General features: G+C 47.9%; 1 protein-coding gene across 2 annotated transcripts in view; it reads right to left on the minus strand.

Moving 5' to 3' along the window:
• Window positions 1–25,830, minus strand: part of SART3 (spliceosome associated factor 3, U4/U6 recycling protein) — a 38,993-nt gene continuing 13,163 nt past the window's right edge. The window contains exons 5-19 of one of the 2 annotated variants that reach the window (XM_061141682.1): window positions 25,083–25,134; window positions 23,700–23,824; window positions 16,788–16,943; window positions 15,962–16,100; window positions 15,377–15,484; window positions 14,608–14,685; window positions 14,205–14,263; window positions 13,178–13,287; window positions 7,040–7,152; window positions 6,059–6,135; window positions 5,286–5,454; window positions 3,040–3,494; window positions 2,384–2,536; window positions 1,581–1,771; window positions 1–950 (exon numbers count right to left, since the gene is read on the minus strand). In XM_061141682.1, coding sequence (XP_060997665.1) covers window positions 773–950; window positions 1,581–1,771; window positions 2,384–2,536; window positions 3,040–3,494; window positions 5,286–5,454; window positions 6,059–6,135; window positions 7,040–7,152; window positions 13,178–13,287; window positions 14,205–14,263; window positions 14,608–14,685; window positions 15,377–15,484; window positions 15,962–16,100; window positions 16,788–16,943; window positions 23,700–23,824; window positions 25,083–25,134 — 2,163 coding nt within the window. In that variant the 3' untranslated portion in view covers window positions 1–772. Of the gene's footprint in view, window positions 951–1,580; window positions 1,772–2,383; window positions 2,537–3,039; window positions 3,495–5,285; window positions 5,455–6,058; window positions 6,136–7,039; window positions 7,153–13,177; window positions 13,288–14,204; window positions 14,264–14,607; window positions 14,686–15,376; window positions 15,485–15,961; window positions 16,101–16,787; window positions 16,944–23,699; window positions 23,825–25,082; window positions 25,189–25,830 lie in introns of both variants that reach the window. The other variant, XM_061141681.1, reaches the window with a different exon arrangement.

Genomic DNA, 25,830 nt, shown 5'->3' on the forward strand with positions numbered 1-25,830 from the left:
TACCTTTCTGCAAGAAGTTTTTAAGAGAACTTCAGTTTAATAAACAAAGCTAAATGGAGAGAATTTAAGTTTGCACTTGACATGGTGTTTAAACAAAACCAAAGGGCTGAAACTCAGTGTTTAGACAAAGAACACAGTTCACTAGTCACTAGGCAAAGAAAATGGTCCATAGCAGATGGCGCACAAAGTTCCTACACAAAACAAATGTCACAAATATTTTGCTTTGAGGAAACAAAACAATGGGTTGACAAGTCATTTACAAATACATAATATAAAAACGCACAGCCCCGTGAACAAAACTCTATCAGATTTTTAAGTGACGTCCCCTCCCCACCCCTTTACTAAAATAGGCCATTCTGGTGAATTACTAGCATCTGCCATTTTGTCTTTTAAAAATTAAAAGAGTGACGGGCACATGTGCTGTGCAGGGTGTAGGAAGTGTCCTATAAAAAGGGACCAGAGTTGGCCAAAAATACTGGACAGGTGGGCCTCAGAACAGTGTGTGCGAGTTTCACTTGTTTCTCAACTCTTTCAAGACACACAAGTATCTCAGGAAACTACACCCTGCACCCAGCCTGTGGAGTGATGGTTTTCATCCTCTTGCCCTCAATATGAGGGAGCACTCACAACTTTCCTTAGACACCCTTTCCCAGTCCTGCCTAAACCAGAGGAAGCGTGTGGCTGCGCCCCTGCACGGTCAGGGCCCCGCTGGGCACCGGGCATCTTCCCGGCCAGCGTGAAGTAAGGCATTTCCCTTCTCGCACTGTCCCACTCACTTTCTCAGAAGCAACTTGGCGAAGTCGGCATTGGACATCTTGGGAGCCTCGCTGGTGGCCGGGGTGGTGCCTGCTGGCAGGGTGGCGGGGCCGTTCTCAGCCTGGGCGGTGGTGGCGCTGGGGCGCTGCAGGGCGCGAGGCAGCAGAGAGAGCTGGGTCCTCCCCTTCCCCCGCCTGGAAAAGCGAACAGTGCATGGACCTCCCAAAGCGACAACTGGTGAGGTGAGCCAGGCCGATCCTGGACCACCCCAACACAAAAGGTGGAAAGCAACAAGCAAGAAGGCTGAGACAGCCCTGAGCTCCCTGCCTCGCTATCAGGTGAAAGTGACTTTAACAAACTCCGCCTTTTCCACAACTTTTTGGCCAGGGCCACACCTGTGCAACACCGTCACACGTAGTGTGGACAGAACGGCTGTGACCGTACAGACCTCACCAGACAAGCTTGCAACCTCGCCACCTCGTGCCCATGGGCTGAGAACACAGCTCTGCCAGGATTATAGCTGGCGAACACCTGGTTGTCAGGTTCGGGACCCACACACGGGGATCCACCTGTCAAAGGGGACTTCAGAGTGACCACCGTCTTAAAAAAAACTTTTTAATACTTAAATAAACCACCAGTGTAAACCAGTGAACACAAGGGAGGGCCCACTTCTGGGCTGGCCCTTGGCATGGACTTGCTGGGGAACCCCTGCCCTGGGACGGAGCAGGCAGGCCCAACCCTCCGCCTAACTCACTGCCCTGGAGGGAAACAGGGTCACCATGGGGCCCCCACGACCAGGCGGCACCAGCGCACATGACACTTACGCCCCGTAGACCTGCCGCGGCAGTAGGGCACTCCCAGGGGCCTTCCTCGCCTCCGGCTTCTCCGGAACCTTCCTCTGTGGCGGGTTGCTGATGGCCACCTTGATGACGTTCTCTCTGATGGTCATGCCGTCCATCTTCAGGACGGCCTGCGACGCCTGGGATTCATTCTCGTACTCCACGTAGGCCAGGCCCTGAGGGTGGGTAAGGCCTGGCCAGGTCAGCGCTGCAAGCCAGGACGCAGCTCCCCACGCAGGCCCCCGGGCCGGTTCAGAGAGCCCCTCCCTCGCGTTTCCCTGCCCCGATGTCCCGTGCCTCTGGGCTGCCCATGTATTCGTCAGCTCTCAATTAACCTGGACAAACGTGAAGGGGCCTCTCAAACCAAACTCTTCTTAAACAACCACTCAAAACGTGGTCAAGGATTTCACAGGAGGCTGAGGAACCAGGGGGAGACATGCTAAGGGGGACACCAGAGCAGGGATTCAGGGAGATGCCGGAGGCCTCATGAAGAGGGGTCCAGGCAGGAGGGAGGAGGCTGCAAAGGCGGGCACCTCACCCAAAGGTCCCAAGGCCCCTCAGCCTGGGCCCGCACTGGAGCCCCTGCTGATTCGTAGTAGTTTCTCCTGCAACACCTTTTTCTTTTCAGTACAGTGATCCACACACAAGTGAACCTGACTCCAAACGGAAAGAGCCTCGTGCACCTATCCTTGTTAACTTCTTGTCTGTTTCTTAGACAAACCAGAAACCACTCTAGAACCAAGCAATCTGAACAGAGGCTCGCCCGGGCTCCAGGCTCAGACACCGACCTTGGGTTTGCCGGCCCGGTTGGTGACCAGCCGGATGTCCTTCACGGTGCCGTGGGCCTTACAGATCTCCTCGAGTTCCTCTTTGGTGCAGGAGAAGGGTAGGCCCGACACGAACAGCTTGTGTTTCTCCAGGGCAGTGCTGTACCTGAACACCTGTGGGGGAGGGAGAGGACTCACACCCTGGGCCCAGCCCAGCTCCCCACACCGCAGGGGCAGGCCTCATCCACAGGCCGGGCCAGAGCCGGCTCTGGGTGCAAAGAACTGCTCACTCGCCCTGGGCAAGTCCCTCACTTCTCGAAGCCTTCACTCCCTCCTCTGGAAAACGGCCAGAATGAAGGCCGCCATTCTCCAAGTCTGGGTGAGGGTCGGAAGGTCACACACCAGACGCTGGGTGCAGCCCCGTCACTCCTGACCATCCCACGGTGAGGAGCTGTTACACGTGCCTACTGTTACCATCAGCTGTCAACACCAGCAGTTCAGTGACCCAGCCCGGCGCAGAGACCTCAGCGAACCAGCTCAGAATGCACCCAGTTCACTCAGGCATTTCACTCTTAACAAATTCCACTCAGATTCTACATAGGAGACGCGGCAGGAAAGAGCTTTTAGTCTGTCCCACCGCAACCCTACAGAAAGGTGGGCTTACCCCCCAAACCAACCTTGAAGTCGGGGTTTTTGCTCTTGTCCACACAGGGGGAGACGAACATGGGCCGGCCCTCGACGCTCTGGCGGTCCAGCTGCAGCGCCTGCAGGGCCGCCGCCTCCTCTCTGAACTCCACGTAGCAGTAGCCGCGGAAGTCGCCACGGTTACTGAAGATGGGGCGCACCTCGACCACGTCCCCGCAGGCCTCGAAGAGCGGCCGGAGCGTGGCGGCTGGCTCCCCCAGCCCGTAGGGCAGGTTGCTGACGAAGACGGTGACGCCGTCCTTGCTGCTGTCATGCGGCACCTTGGGCACATCCCTCCGCCGGGCGCCCACCCGCACCTCCTTTGGCTCCGAAGGGGGCTCTGCAGCCGCGGGGGCGATGCTCCCAGAAAGATCAGCTTCTGAGCCGGGCTCCGCTTCCCCAGCAGGAAGAACGCTATTCTCCACCCTCCTGCGCTTGGAGGGCTGCTCTGCAGGTTGTCAGGGGAAAGGATGATTAGGTAACGGTCTCCTGGCGCTGGGCTGAGCCGGGACGTGCCCAGCAGGGAGACAGCTCTCCCCACCAGAAGCCGGGACCCCTGTGGATGCCGCGGTGCATGCCTCCCACCCTCTGCCAGGTCTCTCCCGACTCTCCCAGCACACCCCACTCCTTGCCAGGCCCCAGTGACATCCGGGGGAGGAGACAACTCAGGTGCAAGTGACATCCTAAATGCTCATCGTCCACGCTCAACCACACAAGATGTCGAGGTCGGGGGTCTCTACATTGTCCCAGCAAATCCCTAGGACCCCTCCTGGAAAGCCCGGGACAGAAAAGGGGGATGGAGCCCAGGGGCCACATGTAAACAAGCACCTCAGTGACCCGGAAGTGCATACTCCCCGGGCCACCCTGGAAGTGGTACAGAGCACGAGCTTCTCCCCACATTCATGACTGTCCCACGTCCTTCCACAGAGCTTAACAACAACACGCTACTCCAACCCGCACTCCCCACTGCTGCCAGGGGGACAGGACTGAACCAACCAGTGTGGGCCGCCTGCTTCCAGAGCTTTGTCAGTTACCCACTGCCCTACAGATAGGGTCTGCCTGCGGCACTCTGCATTCCAGAGCACTGATGGGCAGGCTGGCCTGTCTCACGGACCCCAGCACCCAGCCCCCTAGCAGGATCAGGGCCCGAGGCTGCAGAGAACAGGCCAGCCTGCGCTCTGCCGGCCTCTGCCCTCCCTCACTGGACACTCACTCACCCTCCCCCGATGCCGAGGTGCAGCGCACCGCCCCACAGGAAGTCACCTCACCCCTTCCTGCAACCCTTTCGCTGACCCCTGGTACGTTCCCGGCCGCCACCACGGCTCTCACCCACAGCTGCCCGAGTCCCCGTGACACGCCACTGCGGTCACAGGTCCCCTGTGCCTTCCCCTGCAACACCAGAGCCCGAAAGGGCAGGGAGCTACCCACAATCACATCTGAAGGCCCCAAGAAACGAATGGCTACTCCATCACTTTTTACTCCAGCTGAAAGTTCTGCACTAGGAAAACGGTGAGCCTCCTTTAGCGTCTAGAGACCACTCTTTACCTTGACCAACTTTGCTGAAATAAATCTGACCCACACCTGCCCACACATGAAATGGCAGGGGTGACAGAAACACAGGGTGGAAAATTCTACAAGTCAAACTGCCTGGTGGGAGTTAAGTAAGGGGAAGGAGGGGTACAGGTGCAGGGCAGGGGTCAGCTGGGCGCCAGGGCCTAAGGGTACAGAAAAGCCCACCCTTGGTGCAGAGGGCAGGGAAGAAGGCAGGCACCACTCAGGAAGGGGACGGTGGGGTCAGGCATGTCAGGGGACGGAGCCCAGGTGGGTGCCGGCAGGGGTGGCACCTGGCGCAGGCCTGGGAGCCAAGCAGGGGAGGCGGGCAGCACCACGTGGGGAGGCAGCGACCGGGAAGGCGCTGGCACTTCGTCTGTGTCGCTCGCTCTGCTGTGTCCCACTCCCTGCAACCCCATGGACTGTAGTCTGCCAGGCTCCTCTGTCCATGGGGTTTCTCCAGGCAAGATACTGGAGGAGGTTGCATTTTCCTTCTCCAGGGATCTTCCCGACCCAGGGACCAAACCCGCGCCTTCCACACTGACAGGGGACTTCTTTATGGTCTGAGCCACCAAGGAAGCCTTGCCAGGACCTTATTCTCACACAGTTCCAGAATAAAGTTCTCTGTGTTCAGCACCCTGTCTGGAGGTCTAGGATGTTCCAGTATGAAACTCTTGCCAGGCATTACCTTCCTCATCATCGCCCCATTCCTTTTCATCGTCCTCGTCGGCTCTGTGCTTGTCCGCCCCTCTGGTCTTTTTCTTCTTCTTCAACGCTTTCTTCTCGGCCCGGGCCCTCTTCCGTTGCTCAACCTTTTCTTCCTCTTGCTGGGCCAGGGCTGCTTCCTTCTCCGCAGCCTGGAAGGTCAGGATACGACGCGTCACTGGATGCGGCCGTTACACAAAGTCCACTGACTTGTGAAGGGAGAGGTGAGCGCACCCACAGGACGGCCACCCCCAGGAGACCAGGAAGGGCGGGGGGCTGAGTCCCACCTTTGCAGGCCCTTAAGGAGCTACAGCTCAAGTCTATGGTATGTCTCACACGATCCCCAGGAATGACCCACCAGTAAAAAGAAAAACATCTATAAAACGGGCCCTGATTCATCTGGGGGTGCTCATGCTCCAACCACTAGGCTACATCAGTCAGGCTCCTTTTTCATCTTCTTCGTCTATTTCAATAACCTTTAAGTACTCCACTACTTAAAGTATTTACTGTTGGGGCTAACATTTTAAGCCAATCTAAAAAAAAAAGATAGTCTTAAACACTGATTCAAACATCTCATAGTTAACACATTGAGTAAAATACACTTCTTAGGATGACCCCAAAGGTTTTAACAAGGAACAGTCATATCAAACACAGTCAAAATCACTATCAGAATTGTTAAATCCACTATACTCCAATAAGAAATTTAAAACAAAAAGCTTTCAGAGGTTCAAAGACTTGAAACAAGAGTATCATTACCTTAATTCTCTGCTCATTAACTCGAGCTAGTCGAGTTTCGGTTTTCTGAACAGCTATGTCCCAGTCTTCTAGAGTACCTTGAGAGGAAGGAGAAGCGGACTTTCACTTCTCTGGATTTTGAAGGATATAAAAATATAAAATTGTCTTAATTTCCCCACACCTCCAGAAGAGATCTCTTCCATCAAACAGTAACAACTGGAGAATCGGTTTTCCATTTTAAGATTCATTTGTGTAGGTTTCAAGTTTCAGAACTCAAATAGTTCTTACAGGTCTATTTAGATCACCCCTTCTCTTTTAGAAAAAAGACTTGAAAACCAGACTAGGTTCTATTACGAGCTCTCTGTGGCAAAGATTATTGAAAACATTCTAATGCAAAGGTACAAAACATTTGTACTAAGATCAAAAGATTTTAAGAGCTCCTCAGATGATAAATGTTGAGGTGTTTTCCTTACTGATGCTGCTGTTTAGGTGTCTATTTCCAGTTCTAAGTGACTCATAGTACCCAAAATCCAGACTAATGCCCATGGAAACTGTGTATGGAGGCTCTGAAATTCACCAGAGGCACAGGTGATCAGAGAGCAGTCTCGCCATGGGTCTCATTGTGCTGTGCTGGAACACAGGCTCTGCTGATCCAAGGGAGCCCTTGGCAACGTCCGGAGACGGTTCTGCTGGTCAGGACCGGCGGTGGGAAGAGCATTCCTGGTACCCAGCAGGAAGAGAGGGTCCAGGGAAGCTGCACGTGACAGCATCTCCCCGTCCCCCGGGAGGCCTGTGCTAAAGCCTTGTCATGGGTCCCTTTGCACCTGGAGCGTTAAAAGGGCAGCGGGATTCCCCTCTCACTGCCGAGCACTGCGTGATGGTCTCATCGCAGAGGCCCCTAGAGGGGTGGAGCCGGAAACACACGTGTCCTTACGCCTACAGCCCTGCGGCCACACTGGTCTAGGGACAAGCCCCAAGCCCGAGGCACCGCCAAGTCCGCACCTTCCGTCCGCTCCATGGTGAGCAGCACCTCGCAGACGTGCTCCGGGTAGTCGCTGGTGCACTGGACGGCCCGGTGCAGAGCCTTCCTGCAGTGCTGCGTGTCGCCGTGGGCCCTGGGGCGGAAAACACACAGTTGGGGCCACAGGGGCCCAGCGGAAGACACGGCGGGAGCACCCCCACACAGCCAACGCCACGGCAGCAAAGCCCAGTGTCAGCTTCAGCTCCGAGGAGACACCACACTCTATGCCAATAGTTTTTATGCTTCCTCCTTGTCCCAGAAAGCTCCCTAGTCAAACAAAACTGAAGGCTTTCTTCTAAACCACTCTTCCCCCCAGCAATGCTGGTGGAAGAGGCACCTGGGGACAGCAGTCCACAGCCAGGCCTTCTGCCTTTGCGTGTGCAAGGTGTGTGGAAGGACCCAAGAGCTGGGGTGACAGGGTAAAGTCCCCAGAGATTCTAGGATGCCATCCCCGAGGGGAAAGCCAACACAGCGACTGCCAGGCTTTGTGCCCAGGGTCACAAAAATCTTCCCACACTGACATGAAATGAGATACTGCTCAACACAACAGTTACAAAACAGCATTCTGTTCATCCCAGCCGTTGTAACACACTGTGTTCTCCTTTCTGTTTAACAAGTTTTTATAAACACTGCAAATACACATTAGGACACTAAGAAAAAATTTAGGGCAACGATTCTCAAAGCATGATCCATGGACACCTAAAGGTCTCCAAGACCCTTTCAGGAGGTCTGCAAAGTCAAAACTACTTTCATTTATATACCGACATACTTATTGGACTTTTTCACTGTGCTGACATTTGGACTGAGGATGCCAAAGCTACAGTGGCCCTTGGCACAAATCAAGACAGTGCACATCTTGGTAATATTCTGGGTGACAAATGGAATGCACACATTAAGCACCTCTTCATACCCAAGTACAGTGGTTGGAGCAAAGGAATAACAGATTACTGTCTTAGCTGCAAGCTGGGCTACTTCCCTTTTTTCATGAAACATCATTTTCACTTGAAAGAACAGCTGAGTGACAAAAACTACAGTGACTCAGACGTGTGTATTTGGCAGACATTTTCAAAAATTAATTAAGTGAGGCTGTCACTTTCAGGAAAACCACTTAAGAGTTTTTGTTGACTGATAAAACTGGGGCTTTCAAGTGAAAATCAGAACTTGAAAAACCTGTATCTGCCATTATGAGTCTGACAGCCTCCTACTTTAAATACCTTTCTGTGAAGATCAGTGCAGATATGAATATATGGGATAATGAGATGCGTCAGTATTTAGAAGAGCTACAGTACTTGATGGGTCAGCATTTTCCTCACACACAACGCATGTCATGGAATCCTGTGTCGGTAAAAAGGTCTGCTCAGCGCAAGACAGACCACTGGATGTTAAACATAACAGTCTCATATTCTCCAATGAAAATGTCACGACAGAGAGGGTGCAGAACCAGACAGGAGAATCCAGCTGTCTGCTACTGAGCCAGATTAGAGAAATTTGTAAAAAGTGTAAAACCAGGCCACTTTCTCACTATGTTACTTTGGAGTCTGGAAAGCAGTCATTTCTTATAAAAATATGTTATTTCTGTTCAATGTCTTCACAGCGAATTTTAAATGAATAAAAGTGTCGTTGTTTTTTTTTTTAATTTTTCAGTTTCATTTTCTAATACGGTAAATGTTAATAAAAATACCTCACATAAACAAAAGCTCTTGAGGTGGTCCTGAGACCAAAACATTTGAGAACCACTGATCTAGAGGAATACTCAATAAGCTTTAACTGTGGTCACCTCTGGGGAAGGATTTTAAGGAACTTTCTCACATTCTATAAATGTTCTATTTTAACTAGAGCACGTATTAGTTTTTTAAATAAGGTGGGGGAGGCAAAATATTCAAAACAGAAAAAAAAATATGTTTATTGACACGTAATGCCCAAGATACCCCTTCATGGATTACCTGCCTTCTCATGGCAAAGGGCTTGTGTAACTCAATGAAGCTACGAGCCATAATATGTAGGACCACCCAAGACGGACGGATCATAGTGGAGAGTTCTGACAAAACGTGATGCACTGGAGGAGGGAATGGCAAACCACCCCAGTATACCTGCCATGAGAACCCCATGAACTGTATAAAAGGAAAAAAGATATGACATGGAAAGATGAGTCCCCCAAGTCCGAAGGTGTGCAACATGCTACTGTGGAAGAGTGGAGGTCAACTACTAACAGCTCCAGAAAGAATGAAGCGGCTGGGCCAAAGTGGAAACAACACTCAGCTGCGGGCGTGTCCAGTGATGAAGGCAAAATCTGACGCTGTAAAGAGCAGTACTGCGTGGGGACCTGGAAAGTCAGGTCCATGCCCAAGGTAAACTAGACATGGTCAAGCAGGAGATGGCAAGAGTAAACATCGACATCTTGAACTGAGATGGACGGAAGCAAGTGAATTTAACTCGGATGACCGTTGTATCTACTACTGTGGGCAAGAACACATAGAAGAAATGGAGTAGCTCTCACAATCAAAAAGTGTCTGAAATGCCATACTTGGACACAACCTTAAAAACGACAGATCTCGGTTTGTTTCTAAGGCAAACCGTTCAACATCTCAGCAATCCAAGTCTGTGTCTAAACCACCAACGCCGAGGAAGCTGAAGATGATCAGTTCTATGAAGACCTGGAAGACATCCTAGAACTAACACCAAAAAAAGATGACCTACTCATCATAAGGGATTGGAATGCAAAAAGTAAGAAGTCAAGAGATACCTGGAGTAATAGGCAAGTTTGGCCTTGGAGTACAAAATGAAGTAGGGCAAAGGTTAACAGAAATCCACCAAGAAAACACATTGGTCATAGCAAACACCCTTTTTCAGCAACACAAGACATGACTTTACACATGGACATCACCAAATAGTCAATACTGAAATGAGACTGATTACATTCTTTGTAGCCAAAGATGTAAAAGCTGTACATAGTCAGCAAAGACAAGTCTTAGAGCTGACTGGGACTCAAATCATCAGGCTCCTCATAGAAAAATTCAGACTTAAACTAAAGAAAGCAGGGGAAACCACTAGGCCAGTAAGGTATGACTTAAATCAAATCCCCTATGAATCCCTTGAGCTCCCCTGATAGCTCAGCTGGTAAAGAATCCACCTGCAATGCCGGATACCTGGGTTCAATTCCTGGGTTGGAAAGATCCCCTGGAGAAGGGCATGGTAACCCACTCCAGTATTCTTGCCTGGAGAATCCCCATGGACAGAGGAGCCTGGTGGGCTACAGTCCATGGGGGTCACAAAGAGTTGGACACGACTGAGCAACTAAACAATAAAACACAAATGAAAATACAGTGGAGGTGATGAATAGATTCAAGGAATTAGATCTAGTAAAGAGACTGCCTGAAGAACTATGGACAAAGTTCCATAATACTGTACAGAGGCAGAGAATAAAACCATCCCAAAGAAAAAGAAATGCAAGAAGGCAAAGTGGTTGTCTGAGGAGGCTTTACAAGTAGCCGAGGAAAGAAGAGAAGTGAAAAGCAAGGGAGAAAGGGAAATGTACACCCAACTAAATGCAGAACTTCAGGGAATAGCAAGGAGAGACAAGAAGGTCTTCTTGAAAGAACAATGCAAAGAAAAAGAGGAAAGTAGAAAGGGTAAGACTAGAGATCTCTTCAATAAAATTGCAACTATCAAAAGACCATTTCATCCCAAGATGGGCAAAATAAAGGACAGAAATTATAAAGACCTAATAGCAAAAGTGATGAAGAAGAGATGGAAAGAATACACAGAAGAACTGTACAAAAAAGATCTTAATGACCCAGATAACCACAATGGTACAGTCTCACTCAGAGCCAGACATTCCGGAGTGTGAAGTAAAGCGGGCCTTGGGAAGCACTGCTATCAAGAAAGCTAGAGGAGGTGATGGAATTCCAGAAGAGCTATTTAGAATCATAAGAGATGACTCCATTAGCTGCACTCAATATGTTAGCAAATTTGGAATACCCAGCAGTGGCCTCAGGACTGGAAAAGGTCAACCCTCACCCCAATTCCCAACAGGGCAAGTACTAAAGAATGTTCAAACCATATGGACAATTGTACTCACTTCCCATGCCAGTAAGGTTACGCTCAAAATCCTCCAAGCTAGGCTTCAGCATTATGTGAACTGAGAACTTTCAGATGTTTAAGCTGGGTTTAGAAAAAGCAGAGGAACCAGAGATCAAATTGTCAACACTGACTAGATCACAGAGAAAACAAGGGAATTACAGAAAAACATTTACCTCTGTTTCATTGATTATGCTAAAGCCTTTGACTTGTGGATCATAACAAACTATGGAAAGCTCTTAAAGAGATGGGAATACCAAACCATCTCACCTATCTCCTGAGAAACCTGTATATAGGTCAAGAAGAAACAGTTAGAATTGAGAACCCTGGTGGCTCAGAGGGTAAAGCATCTGTCTGCAATGCAGGAGACCTGGGTTCGATCCCTGGGTCGGGAAGATTCCCTGGAGAAGGAAATGGCAACCCACTCCAGTATTCTTGCCTGGAGAATCCCATGGACGGAGGAACCTGGTAGGCTACAGCCCACGGGGTCGCAAAGAGTCGGACACGACTGAGCAACTTCACTTTCCTTTCACTTTCATGGAACAACTGACTGGTTCAGGATTGAGAAGGGAGTACAAGAAGGTTTACTGTCACCGTGTTTATCTAATTTATACACAGAGCACATCATGAGAGATGCCAGGCCGGACTGAGTTACAAGCTGGAATCAAGATTGCTGGGAGAAATATCAACAACCTCAGATGCAGATGACACCATTCTAATGGCTGAAAGCGAAGAGGAAGAACTAAAGATCCTCTTGATAAGGGTGAAGAAGGAGAGTGAAAAGGCCAGCTTGAAACTCAACTATTAAAAAAACTAAGGTCTTGGCATCTGGTCCCAACACTTCATGGCAAGTGGGGGTGGGGGGGGGGGGGCGCGGAAGGGAAGCAGTGACAGATTTCCTCTTCTTGGGCTCTAAAAAATCACTGCAGATGGTGACTACAGCCATCAAATTAGAAGCAACTGCTTCTTGGCAAGAAAGGTATGACAAACCTAGACTGTGTTACAAAGCAAACACATCATTTTGCTGACAAAATTAACAATAGTCAAGACTATGGTCTTTTCATAATCATGTATGGATGTGAGAGCTGGACAATAAAGAAGACAGAGCACCGAAAAATTGATGCTTTTGAACTGTGGTGCTGGAGAAGACTCTTGAGAGTCCCTTGGAAAGCAAGGAGATCAAACCAGTCAAACTTAAAAGATGTCAACACTGAATCCTTTTTGGAAGGACTGATGCTGAAGCTGAAGCTCCAATACTTTGAGTACCTGATGCAAACAGCTGATTCACTGGAAAAGCCCCTGATGCCGGTAAAGACTGAAAGCAGAAGGAGAAGGGGGCAACAGAGAATGAGATGGTTAGATGGCATCACCGAGTCAATAGACATGAACTTGGACAAACTGCAGGAGATCGTGATGGACAGGGAAGCCTAGCATGCTACAGTCCATGGGGTCTCAAAGAGTGGGAAAACTGAACACTTGGCAACTGAACACAACCACCATCCAAGATATACTGAATTAAAAAGCTGATCATATTCTTTATATCTTCCCTCATGTTATAAATATTGTTTAAAATAATTTTAGAGACTTAGAATATGTATACTGTAATTACATCACCATTTCTTAAAAATCTAAGCACAGAAAAGTCTCAAAGAACACACCCAAACCATTAGCTAACCACGGTTTTACGTGGGTCTGTCACTGCAGAAAATTTGGGGGTTTTTTCCTCTTTGTTTTTCAGTATTCTTAACTATTATAGACAAAGCGAACATAAAAAAAGAACATAGCTCCCCAAGAAGTCAAATAAAATATTCATGTCCCAAAAGCAAAACAAACCAAAATAAGTGGCAAGTAACACATGGCCGTAAGAACAGCCAGGCACAGAGTATCATGTGTGGTTCTCTAGGGCCCCGGCCAATAAGCCCAGGCACTAGAGACAGGACCATAAAGTGAGCAGCGCCCCGTGAGCAGCAGTCTGAGCTGTACAGGCGGGGCTGAGGCCGGTCACACCTGACGAGCGCCTCCCCTCACCCCGGGCCCGTTACCTCTCCAGGTTGTAATACTCAAGCCACATGTTGGCGAACTTGGCGTTCCCTCTGGTCATGATGCTGTCCCAGAGCTCCCGCGCTTTCTGCATGTTGTTGCAGAGTCGAGCCTGAAGGCATGACCAGACCAAGTTAGGAGAGGACTCAGGCCTGACAGTGTCAACACCCGTGACAAAACATACTTCAGACATCGTGCTGAAAACCTCCCACCCCAGAACTATCCGTGCTACTCAGCTCCTCAGACCCTGCCAGGCGCTCCCCCCGGCCCATGCGAACAGCCCGGCCCAAGCACCTCGGCCTTTCTGCAGCGTCAAGCCTCAGGCTGCCTGCCCACGTTCACCTCGAGAGCCACACGGGCGAGCACAGAGGCACTGAGGACAGTGCTGGCCGGGCATCTGCTTTTATTTTTATCAAGCCTTAACTCGAAGTGTGTCATCCGAAGGCCAAGGCAGGGACAGACCACCAGGAGCCAACGCTGCCCTCAGCCTCTGCACCTCGGCTGCTGCATCCTTAACAAGGTTGCAGCACAACCATCCCATCCACCCACACCCTGACACTGGACTCCCCTCAGAGAAGAGAACACAGGGGCAGGGTCCACGTCTGACTCAGTGTGGAGTCCACGATCCAGCAATAATACCCAACTCATCATATCCACTAACCATCTGTGATCGTCTGTCTTCCACATTAGTTTCAAGGCTTCTAGCACAGGGACAGAGTTATCTCATCCACAGCCCACAGTGGAAGGCCTGGCAAACTGCTCACGCCTAGAACACGCTCATCACTGGGGCCCGGGGCGGCAGAGAAGGAACACGTGAGTGAGCACCCAGCATGCAGACAACTGCTGCGCAACGTGGCTGGGAGCTCGGATGCCCCCAGATACCAACAAATGTGGCGAGTGAGGTAAACAACGCGGATCCCCGCAGAGCCTAGGTGGTCATCTGCGACCCCGACTCAGCTTCAGCCACGCTATCAGACAAAGGTCCCGCAAAGGTGGGTGAAACTGACAGGTCTGTTAAAAAACATTTACCTCAATCCGAGCCCAGTTCTGCATGATCAGGCAGCTTGGATCTCCACTTTCATTGAAACCTTGAAGAAGAGTAGTAGACAAAATTAGAAAGTAACTGAGGGACTTCCCTGCTGGTCCAGTGGTTATGACTCCACCTTGCAATGCAGGGCACATGGGTTCAATCCCTGGTCGGAGAACTAAGATCCCACATGCTTCAGGGCTTCTAAGCCCGAGGTCCACAACAAGAGTCTGTTGTGGACTCCACACGTCAAGCAACACATCGTGTTGCAACTAAGATCTGACACAGGCAAATGAATGAATATTAAAAGCAAAGAGACAGCAGAGAGGCAAACCGCCTTTGACTGAAAAGGCCCCAGGACCAGAAGAGGAAGCACAAGCAGGCGGGGCAGGAGGGCACACTTACGCTCCTCCACCTCCTGCTTCAGGTACTCCAGGGCGCGGGCAAACGCGGACCGCAGCTCCTCCAGCTCTTTACTCGAGTCTGTGAGAAAGCGCAGAGCAGGTTCGACTCTTGGACACCACATACCACGTCTTCTAAGTTCTGTGCAATCCCACAGTGACAACCCCGGGGCTCTCACTGGGGACGCTGAATATAATACCGCCCGTTCCTGCCCTGATCACACACAGGAGGGGAGGCAGACCCAGGACGGAGCCCATCACGGACAGGCCAAGGACAAAGGGGTCAGGGGGCCAGGTGGGGCCACAGCGGAGGGGTGCTCCCCAAGCCGGCAGAACAGCCAAAATCCACCTGCAGGCGTAAGCAAGCACCAGTGGGGCGGGGGTAGGAGCATGGCGGTGCTCTGGTTGCTCTTTATTTATTTATTTTTTGGGGAGGGAGGAAGGCAGGGGATCCCATGGAGGTGGAGGTTCAACAACTTAGAGGGAACACAGCAGTCCCACATAAAGAACTATTCAGGACACACAGAAGGCAGAGAAGGGAGAAATGAGACTGAAGAGGTTGGCGGGAGCCAGCGTGAAAGGTAAGCACCGTTACTCTCTCCCTCCAGGGCCCATGGCGGGGCTCACTACAGACTGAAACAGCTACAATTCCTACCAGCGGCCGGTCTACATCGCTTGCCCCATCGTGAGGTATTTGGGCCGCTGCCTCATCCCAGCAAAGGACACGCTAAGGAGCAGTTCAGTTCTGACAGGAAACATGGGAACTTCAGTACCTTGTTTGAAGTCAACCCTTCTCCTCAGGTAATCAAGGTATGCCTGCCAAATCTCCACATAGTCGGTGGCCTGAATGAAGCCAGCGCTGAGAGCTTTCTCAAAGGTCACTAGAGTTGAAGAAAAAGCCAGGATTTGTTATCAATTCAAAAAGAAGCTAATATAAAATTATCAAGAGCATTATAAAAACCTCTTATAAAACACTATATGGCTAACAGTAATAATGGGATGCAACCAAGTGAAATGAGCTAGAGAAATATTCAAAAGAAGGGCTACCACAGCAGTGCACAAACTTGTTCTTTCTGGAAAGGGCAAGCCCCACAGGCGCCTGCACTAAAGTGCTCCAGGTCAACCGAGGGGAGGGAAAGACCACGACTCCAGAGACACCATGACCAGTAAAGCACTGAGAGGTTTTAGGAGGTCAAAACTACAACTAGTTTCTCTCTCACTTAGAGCCCTTTTTGTCACTAACACCAAATATTCCAAAATGACCCCTAGGGAAGGCTGATTTAATGACTCTGTCACAGCCCAATGTTCCTGACTTGGGACAAAAAGCTTAGACATCTTCCCACAAAAACAATCCGCACCCGAAATCACTCGGTGTTCAACTCCATGTCTTTCCATGGCCAGGAGGTATCGACTCCACAGGGCAACCGTCCACGGGCAGTTTCTAACAGCGCGACTGTGTACAGACAAAACCAAATCCTTTACTTTCAGCTGCCGATCCTACGATAAAGAATGCCAGGGTCAGGAGAGAAATTTTCATTAAGACGTCACCATTCAAGAGACATTCTCAGCAAAGCCAACCAACAAAAAAAATTTCCTTAAGATGACTGATGTCTTCAACAAAGAAATCGCCAGGGGTTTGAGGGGAGAAGAGAGAGGTAGAGGAAAACCTACATATCGTTTAAGAGACATCAGCCAATCCTAACGTATGGACTTAGCCGAGATCCTGATTCAAACCTCGTATGCACGTGTACTGAAACGGTTACCGTCAAAATGGGATCTCTGGATTTGCTTCAGAATAACAGGGAAGCGGGGAATAGGTAAGGAAACAGATAAAACTAGTTAAGATTATAGATCAAACTAGACTAGTGCCATTAGTTAAGTGTTGAAGCTGGGTGATGGGTACTTGTCATTTCATTTTACTAATCTCTCTACATTTATGTATTTAATTTTTCCATAATAACATGTTAAAAGAAAAATCAATCTGTCATAAAGTCCTCGATAGTAAGACTATGCCAAATTTTTTTCACAGTTAGTGATCAGTTTAAAATAAAACATGAGAAGACTTCCTTAGTGAATCAAGCAGAGAGGAGCAGCACACTGCCAACTCCTGGCACTCTTTCTGATTTTAAATAGAACCTAAATTGGTAAAAATAAAGTGAGATTAGAACAGGTAGGTTATCTTACTAGGTACTGACTGTAACGGATCCATAAGTCTGGAACAAGGCAGTTCTCAACCAGGGCGCGCTCAAAGATCAACTGAATGCGGGCGGGGTCGCCAATTTTCATCTCAAAATCGATGTATGCTTGATACTCGGCCAGCCTGGGCGCTTCAGCTTGCAGCTGGGGCAAAGGAGAACGGCAGTGAAGTTGCAATGGGCTACACGACACCATCAGAGAGCACACAGTGTCCCTAGTAAACCATGGCGAAAATGGCCACAGCAAGATAAGGATCACCGGTCCCCACTCTCAGAGCGTCTGCACATTGGATCTACAAGTCTGACGGACAGAATGAGTCAAAAGTGCCACCTCATGGCAAGAGTTACAGAGGCTCCATAATTCCTTTTCTAAATCCATTCCTAGATCACAGAGAATTGAAACCACCCATCAACCAGGAACTGCATGAAAGAGAGACACCTGGCCAATGACCACTGCTAGCCATCTTCCGAAACAGATCACTTTCTTGGCCTACTGAGTGGGGTGAATGCAACCACACCAGAGTGACTTGGGGCCCTGTGTCATTTCACATTTGTCATTCCAAGTATCAGCTCCTGCCAGAGTACAGGTACACGCAGGAGACAGAAGAGGCTATATATGATCCAAAGACATTTTTAGACAAAATCCTCTTATTCACTTTATTCTCTCCTCAGCCACTCTCTGCTGATGGTCAGAACAAAACAACTGGCCAAGGATTTCATGAATTAGGCTTTGTGAAATATAGTGGTGGTGTGTTAGTCACTCACTTAGGTCCAACTCTTTGCAAACTCCATGGACTGTAGCCGACCAGGCTCCTCTGTCCATGGAATTCTCCAGGCAAGAATACTAAAATGGGTTGCCATTCCCTTCTCCTGGGGATCTTCCTGACCCAGGGATCGAACCCAGGTCTCCTGCATTGCAGGAAGATTCTTTACTATCTGAGCCCCCTGTGAAACACAACTGAGAAACACAACTGAGAAGCCCCCTGTGAAACACAACTAAATACCAATCATTCACATGTGAAAAAGAGAGTGCTCATTCAGGCCAGCAAGAGAGCACACATGCTCTGCTCTTAAAAAGATGATGGAGAGGCTCAGTTCCTACTAGATAACGACAAAATCAGTCCCAGACACACTGTGCCAATGAAGACGGCAGAAAATACTAGATTAAATACTGAAAAAAAAAACCTTGCAAATCAATCAACTGGGAAAGAAACAAGACCACAAACGAAATCTAAATGAAGGTGGCTAAGTTAAGAGAAGGCTACCAGTTGAAGAGATAATATTAAGAATTTGATCTTTACAACAATCCGAGGAGGCAGTTATCATTTCAATCCCATCTGACACTTGAGGAAACCAAGTCACAGGAGTAAAGTCCTAGCCCAGAGCTAAAAGCTGTGTTCTCACTCACCAGCCCATTAAAGATACCAAAAACAGAGCCAAGAAATCCAACAAACCGTAAGCAGGATAAATACAAAGAAATCCACACACCTGGCCCTACTGTAACCAAACTGCCAGACATCAGACCAAACCAATGACATCCTGGGACTTCACTGGTGGTTCAGCGGTTAGGACACTGCTCTTCAAATGCGGGGAAAGAGGGTTTGATCCCTGGTCAGGAAACCAGAATCCTACATGTGCAGCCAAAAAAGAAAGAAATAAAACAAAAACAAACAAAAGACAATGACATCTTAAAACTGGCCAGAGAACAAACAAGAATTTCCTTTTAAGAAGCAAGAGTTAAGACAGTTGACTTCTCAGCAGCACAACAGAAGCCAGAAAGATGTATTTAACTGCTCAGAGAACAGAACTGTCAGCCTAGAATTCTATATCCTGAGAAATTAACTCTCAAGGAGAACAAAGACCTCTTAAATAAAAACAGAAAATGTGTTACAAGCAAATATCCAAGCACATGACACTAAAGGGTGGACTTGAAGCAAAGGAAAAGTGACTCCAAGTAAAAGATCTAGGATGTGGTAAGAGGAAGCAAAGAAAGTGGGAAATGTATGCAGTAAATGTAACCACACAGGTGCTGCAAAACGCAGCATTAACAGTGACTTGTGGGTCAACTAAAAGATAAGACAAGAGAAAACAAAAGCATAAGTCTGAGGAGTGGTAAATGAAATCAAAAATATTCTAAGACCAAGAAAAGGGAATAAAGGCCATTTATAAATAATACTGTGTGTGTATTATTGTCAACACAGAAAATTCCCCCAAATCTATACATTACCAGTATTAATAAGGACTGAACAAGTTTGATTAAAATATCACTAAAAAATTTCATTTTATATACCAGGAACAGACAGCTAGAACAGAAAATCTTTAAAAAGATATTGCTTACAACAGTATCAAAAACATTTAGAAATACATCTAAAAATGTGTCCAAGGCACTGGATAAATTTATAAGACCTCACAGAAAGATAAGACCTAAACAGCAGAGGCCTATACATTGTTCATGAACTAACACCAAAAAAAGATGGCCTTTTCATCACAGGGGACTGGGATGCAAAAGAAGTCATGAGACACCTGGAGTAACAGGGAAGTTTGGCCTTGAAGTACAAAATGAAGTAAGGCAAAGGTTAACAGAGTTTTGCCAAGAGAATGCACCAGTCATAGCAAACACCTTCCAACACAAGAGATGATTCTACACACGAAATTCACCAGGTGGTCAATACCGAAATCAGATTGATTATATTCTTTGCAGCTGAAGATGGAGAAGCTCCATACAGTCAGCAAAAACAAGACCTGGAGGTGACTTTGGCTCAGACCATGAGCTCCTTATTGCCAAATTCAGACTTAAATTGAAGAAAGTAGGAAAAACCACTAGGCCATTCAGGTATAACCTAAATCAAACCTCTATTCACAAGAAGTGACAAATAGGTTCAAGGGATCAGATCTGATAGACAGATTGCCTGAAGAACTATGGACAGAGGTTCGTAAAATTGTACAGGAGGCAGTGATCAAAACCATCCCCAAGAAAAAGAAAGGCAAAATGGTTCTCTGAAGAGGTCTTACAAATAGCAGAAAAAAGAAGAGAAGCAAAAGGCAAAGGAGAAAAGGAAAGATAAATCCATCTGAATGCAGAGTTCCAAAGAACAGCAAGGAGAGAAGAAAGCCTTCTCAAGTGAACAATGCAAAGAAAGAGAGGAAAACAAAAGAAGGAAAAGACTAGAGATCTCGTCAAGAAAATCAGATACCAAACACTTCATGCAAAGATGAGCACAATAAAAAACTGTATAGACCGGACAGAAGCAGATGATATTAAGAAGAGGTGGCAAGAACTGTACAAAAAGGTCTTAATGACCCAGATAACCACAATGGTATGATCACTCGCCTAGAGCCAGATATCCTAGCATGTGAAGTCAAGCAGGCCTTAGGACGTATTACTACAAACAAACCTAGTGGAAGTGATGGAATTCCAGCTGAGCTACTTAAACTCCTAAAAGATGATGCTGTTTAAGTGCTGCACTCAATACGCCCAACAAATCTGGAAAGCTCAGCAGTGGCCACGGGACTGGAAAAGGTCAGTTTTCATCTCAATCCCAAAGAAGAGCAATGCCAAAGAATGTTCAAACTACCACACAACTGCACTCATTTCACATGCTAGCAAGGTAATGCTAAAAATCCTTCAAGCGAGGCTTCAGTAGAACGTGAACCGTGAACTCCCAGATGTTCAAGCTGGATTTAGAAAAGGCAGAGGAGCCAGAGATCAAATTGCCAACATCTGCTGTATCATAGAAAAAACAAGAGAATTCCAGAAAAACATCTACTTCTGTTTCATTGACTATGCTAAAGCCTTTGACTGTGTGAACCACAACAAACTGTGGAAAATTCTTCAAGAAATGGGAATATCAGACCACCTTACCTGCCTCCTGAGAAACCTGGATGCAGGTCAAGAAGCAACAGTCAGAATCAGACATAGAACAACAAACTGGTTCAAAATTGGGAAAGGAGTACGTCAAGGTTGTATATTGTCACCTTGTTTATTTAACGTATATGCAGAGTACATCATGCAGAATGCTGGACTGGAGAAATCGCAAGCTGGAGTCAAGACTGCCGGAAGAACTATCAGTTACCTCAGATATGCAGATAACACCACCCTAATGGCAGAAAGCTAAGAGGAACTAAAGAGCCTTAACGAAGGTGAAAAGGAGAGTGAAAAAGCTGGCTTAAAACTCAACATTCAAAAAACTAAGATCATGGCATCCAGTCCCATCACTTCATGGCAAATAGATGGAGAAACAATGGAAACAGTGACAGACTTTATTTTCTTGGGCGCCAAAATCACTGCAAATGGTGACTACAGCCATGAAATTAAAAGACATTTGCTCCTTAAAAGAAAAGCTACGACAAACCTAGACAGCATATTAAAAAGCAGAGATATCACTTTGCTGACAAAGGTCCTTATAGTCAAAGCTATGGTTTTTCCAGTAGCTATATACAGATGTGAGAGTTTTACCAGAAAGAAGGCTGAGCACCAAAGGATTGACGCTTTCAAACTGTGGTGCTGGAGAACCCTTGGACAGCAAGGAGATCAAACCAGTCTATCCTAAAAGAAATCAACCTTGAATATTCAATGGAAGGACTGATGCTGAAGCTCCAATACTTTGGCCACCTGATGCGAAGAACCGACTCATTGGAAACAATCCTGATGCTGGGAAAGACTGAAGGCAGGAGGAGAAGCAGGCAACAGAGGATGAGATGGTTGGATGGCACCATCAACTCAATGGACATAAGTCTATGCAAACCCCAGGGGATAGTGAAGGACAGGGAAGCCTAGCATGCTGCAGTCCATGGGGTCACAAAGAGTCAGACACGACTGAGTGACTAAACAACAACATACCATGTTCACAGATTGGAAGATTCAATATTTAAAAGATGCAAATTCTGCCCCAAATTGATCGACAGATTCAATGCAATTCCGATCAAAAATTCAAAGGAATCCCCTGGCATTCCAATGGTTAGGACTCTACGCTCTCACTGCCAAGGGTCCGAGTTCCATCCCTGGTCAGGGAACTAAGATCCTACATGCCGCATAGTGTGGACAAATTAAAAAAAAAAGTAACAATAATATTAAGTAGAACTTGAAAAACTGATCCTCATTCTTAACAGAAGCATTAACAGCTAAAGAAAGTCAAGGCCCTCTTAAAGAGGAACGGCATGAATGGGACTCATGCTACCGAAGATTAAAACTTAATTATAAAACCATCACATCATTACAACAGTGTAACATAAACCAGTGGGGTGGAATGGACACCTAATCCCTGACAGGCATGGGGCAACATGAGTGAGGGGCAGGGAGAATTATCAAAGTCAGCACTGAGCAACTGTTTCTCTACATGAAAAACAAAGTTAGCCCCCGCCTCAGACCAGCCCAAAGATCCATTCCAGATGAAAGCTGAAAAACAAACAACAAAATTATAAATTTTCAGAAGAAAAACAGAGCTAAGTCGATTGATTACTGACCCCAGAGAGAATTCTTAAGCACAAATCCTAGGGAAAGAATGATAAATCCAATTACATTAAAATTAAGAACCGTTCATTGGGCTTCCCTGGTGGCTCAGTGGTCAAGAATCCTCCTGCCAGTGCAGGAGATGTGGGCTGGATCCCTGGTCCAGGAAGATCCCACAGGCCCAAGAGCAACTAAGCCTGTGCGACACTATGGAGCCTGCGCTCTGGAGCCCAGAGCCACAACCACTGAGCCCACGTGCCGAGAGCCCGCGCTCCGCGACGAGAAGCCACCGCACCACAACGGAAGGGCAGCCCCACTCCCCGCAAGCAGAGAAAAGCCCACGCAGCAACAAAGACCCAGCACAGCCAAAAATAAGGAAAATTACTGGGGAAAAAAAAGAACTAGTCCTCAAAACAGCCACTGGGGAAAAAATGGCAACGACAAGCCACCGGCTTGGGAGGGAGAAACTGCAACACATGCAACCAGAAGCATGAATTGAGACCCAGGACACCCAGACACCAGTGAGAAAAAACCTGACAAACCAAAAGAAAAACGAGTCAAAGATCCTAACAGCTAGTGCAAAGATTTTTTTTAAAAAAAGAAAAATCTGAGGTGTGAAAAGACAGCCAACTTCATTAGTAATGAAAGGGAAATGCAAATTAAAACTGTACTTTCAAATCCATGAGACTGGCTAAAATGTAAGTATGTCAATATCCCCGCTGGCAGGGCAATGAGAATGTAAGATACTGCCGGCAGAAGCAGCGACTGACAGCCTGGAAACAGTTCAGCTCCGCCTCAGGACCCAGCACTTCCTTCCATTGTGATATACATGTACCTCAGCAATTCCTACATATGTGCCTAAAGAAACTCTTTTTCACGTGTACCAAGGGGTACGTCTGAGAATCATCAGAACAATTCTCCTCCTCCTAGCAAAACACTGGATACCCCCCAACTATCTATGAACGGGACAGTTTACACACAGACAACTTTACAGTAGTGAACACGAATGGACTGTAACTAATCAACATGAGCAAAACTCAAAGACATTTTGAACAAAAGAAAATATACAGCCTGATTCCACTGTATAAAAGCTCAAAAACAAGCAAAACTAAACAATACATTAAGGATACGTTCATAGGGTGTAAAACTATAAAGAAAAGCAAGGGGATGATGATCACAAAAGTCAGGAAAGTGATTACCTCTCGGGAGAGGGAGGAGGAAGCAATCGGACAGGGGCACAGAGGAGACTTCTAAGGGACTGGCAATGCGCTATTTCTTAACCTGGGTGGTGGGTACATGGATGTTCACTTTATTATCAGGATGTAAACTGAATGTGCACATTTATCCACTCTACACATGTCATGATAAACAAAGATCCTGTTTTACTTGCAACTGTCGATCTGGGGAAAAGTTGGGAGAGAGACACTTAACGTAAAAGGGGCCAACACTCACCAGGGCTTCCTCATGGGGTTTGTATTTCTCCAGCTGCTGCAGTGCTTTGTTGTAGCTCTGAATTACCGACTCTGGAATTGGGTCTTCGGACCATTCCTCATACTCTGCAAACGTTGCTTCCATGTCTATTGAGAGATGGAGTCAGCCCTGTGGGCCTGGCCGTTGGGTTTCATCAACTCAAATACAGAGTAAACTCTGAGACAGGTGCCCCAGGCCCCTCCCGCATCTGTGGCATGGGCTCTTACTGACTGAACCCTGGGCTCTTCTGCTGAGCCCTGAATTGGCCCCAGACTCTGTCCTGAAGAGCCATCCTGGGCAGCCCTACCAGATAATCCATCCATCAGAGTAAATGAAACTAACTAACAGCAAGGCTATAACCACACTTACCTTCTGCTTCCTATGTTCTAATACTTCACATCCATTACCTCATTCAATCCTCACAATTCTGCAAGGGAGGGTCTACCGTGATTCCCATGTTGCAGTTGAGGAAACACAAGCAGAAGGTAACATCACCTGGCCACAGTCAAGGGCAGAGCGAGGCTCTGAACCCAGGCAGTCTTCTGGCTCAAGTTCATGCTCACTCACCACGCTGCACTATCTCACACTGCTATGTGAGGTGAAATGTACAAGCCAGCTCCGCTCTGGCCTTTTCTGCTTGTCACCCAAGGGTTCACCTGGAGAGCCACTTTATAATTTGTCCAATCAAACCCAAATAAACCAGGAAGTAAAAAGAGAAGTAAAGTCGTTCAAGTAAAGTAAAGGGTTCAAGTAAAGTCGCTCGGAGGTTCCGAGGGTGTGTGGTGCATAACCGCATCCAGGGAACACACAAGACGGTGGCCTTGAACTCCTCCCACGCTTGGGAAAGTCCTCCTAGTGCTTCTTGCATTCAAAAAAGGAGGTCTGGCTTGCCAAAGTATGTTCACACAAAAAAGAATCTTTCCCAACCCCCCAAAAATTCAGACAGAGCTACTCCCACCAACTGTGCTCATGAGCCAAATCACCTCCACAGAAGTCCACATAAAATATCCACCCTGTAATAGAGATTTCTTCTGAAGAAAAATAGCTTATGACAGAACTCTTATTCAATGAAGTTTCCCCAGAAAACACAGGGGGTCAGTTTCCCTAGTCCTTTCAGAGACCCTGTCTCTGCCCACCCCTGCACTACGTCTTAACATAGGAAAACTGGGAGTCCCGCCTCTGACCCTCACAACTCTCCTGAGCATTAACAATCCAAGAAACATTTTTACCCAGGGCCTTGTCAACAGTGACACTGTCCAATGAGAAAACAAACGCCAGCCACGTTTGCCTCACGAGATGCTGGGAAAGGCCTAACCACGTGACATGCCCCAAAGCGCTGACTGCTGACGGGGCAGCTTCTCTTACCGTAGAGTGGGATCGCCAGCTGCCGCCGGAAGAGACTGTGGACTTTCTCCAGCTGTGAATCAAAGGTTTGTTCCCAGTCAGAAGGGGAAAGGAAGCCAGCCATGGGCTAAAGAAGCAAACCCGTAGTAAATGACAAACTTTGGTTCTGCCTACTGCAAAAAATATTTCAGCACATTTTTAGCTCACACTAAAAAAAATTCATAGGCCCCCTTATACATGAAGTGTTACGCCAAACGTTCTAAGAGGTTCAAATGTCAATGTTATCTCTACCAAGTGACGATGATGGGGAAAGCAAGAAGGAATCTAAGAAATGGACCCCAATGACTATCATGAGATAGGACAGAGGCATCTCAAGTATCAAAGGATCGTGGCTTGTTCAGGCTGGTTTTTAGGGCTGTCTGCAGCTATCAAGGAAGTCAGGAAAGACTCTTGGAGGAGCTGGTACTGGGGACATGTCTGCAGGCTCTCTGGAACTAATGAGACAGAAACAGACTCCCAGATGAATGCAGAGCATGAATCAAAGCACAGAGGCCAAAACTGCAGGAGGACTGAGGACAGCGTGGGACCAGAGTCCACATGGGGTCACGGCTGACACGTGTCAGCCAGAGGCTCTGCCCCGGGCCTCAGTGAAGGTGGGGGACAGGCACCACCACACATTCTTCAAGAGGGACTCAGTCCAGAAGGGCCTGGGCTCTTGTAATCATGATGATCTAAGTAACACAGGGCTCCACGGTGTACCAACAGTGTG

Source organism: Dama dama, chromosome 5 (genome assembly GCF_033118175.1).
Source record: "Dama dama isolate Ldn47 chromosome 5, ASM3311817v1, whole genome shotgun sequence".
Taxonomy (NCBI): Eukaryota; Metazoa; Chordata; class Mammalia; order Artiodactyla; family Cervidae; genus Dama; species Dama dama.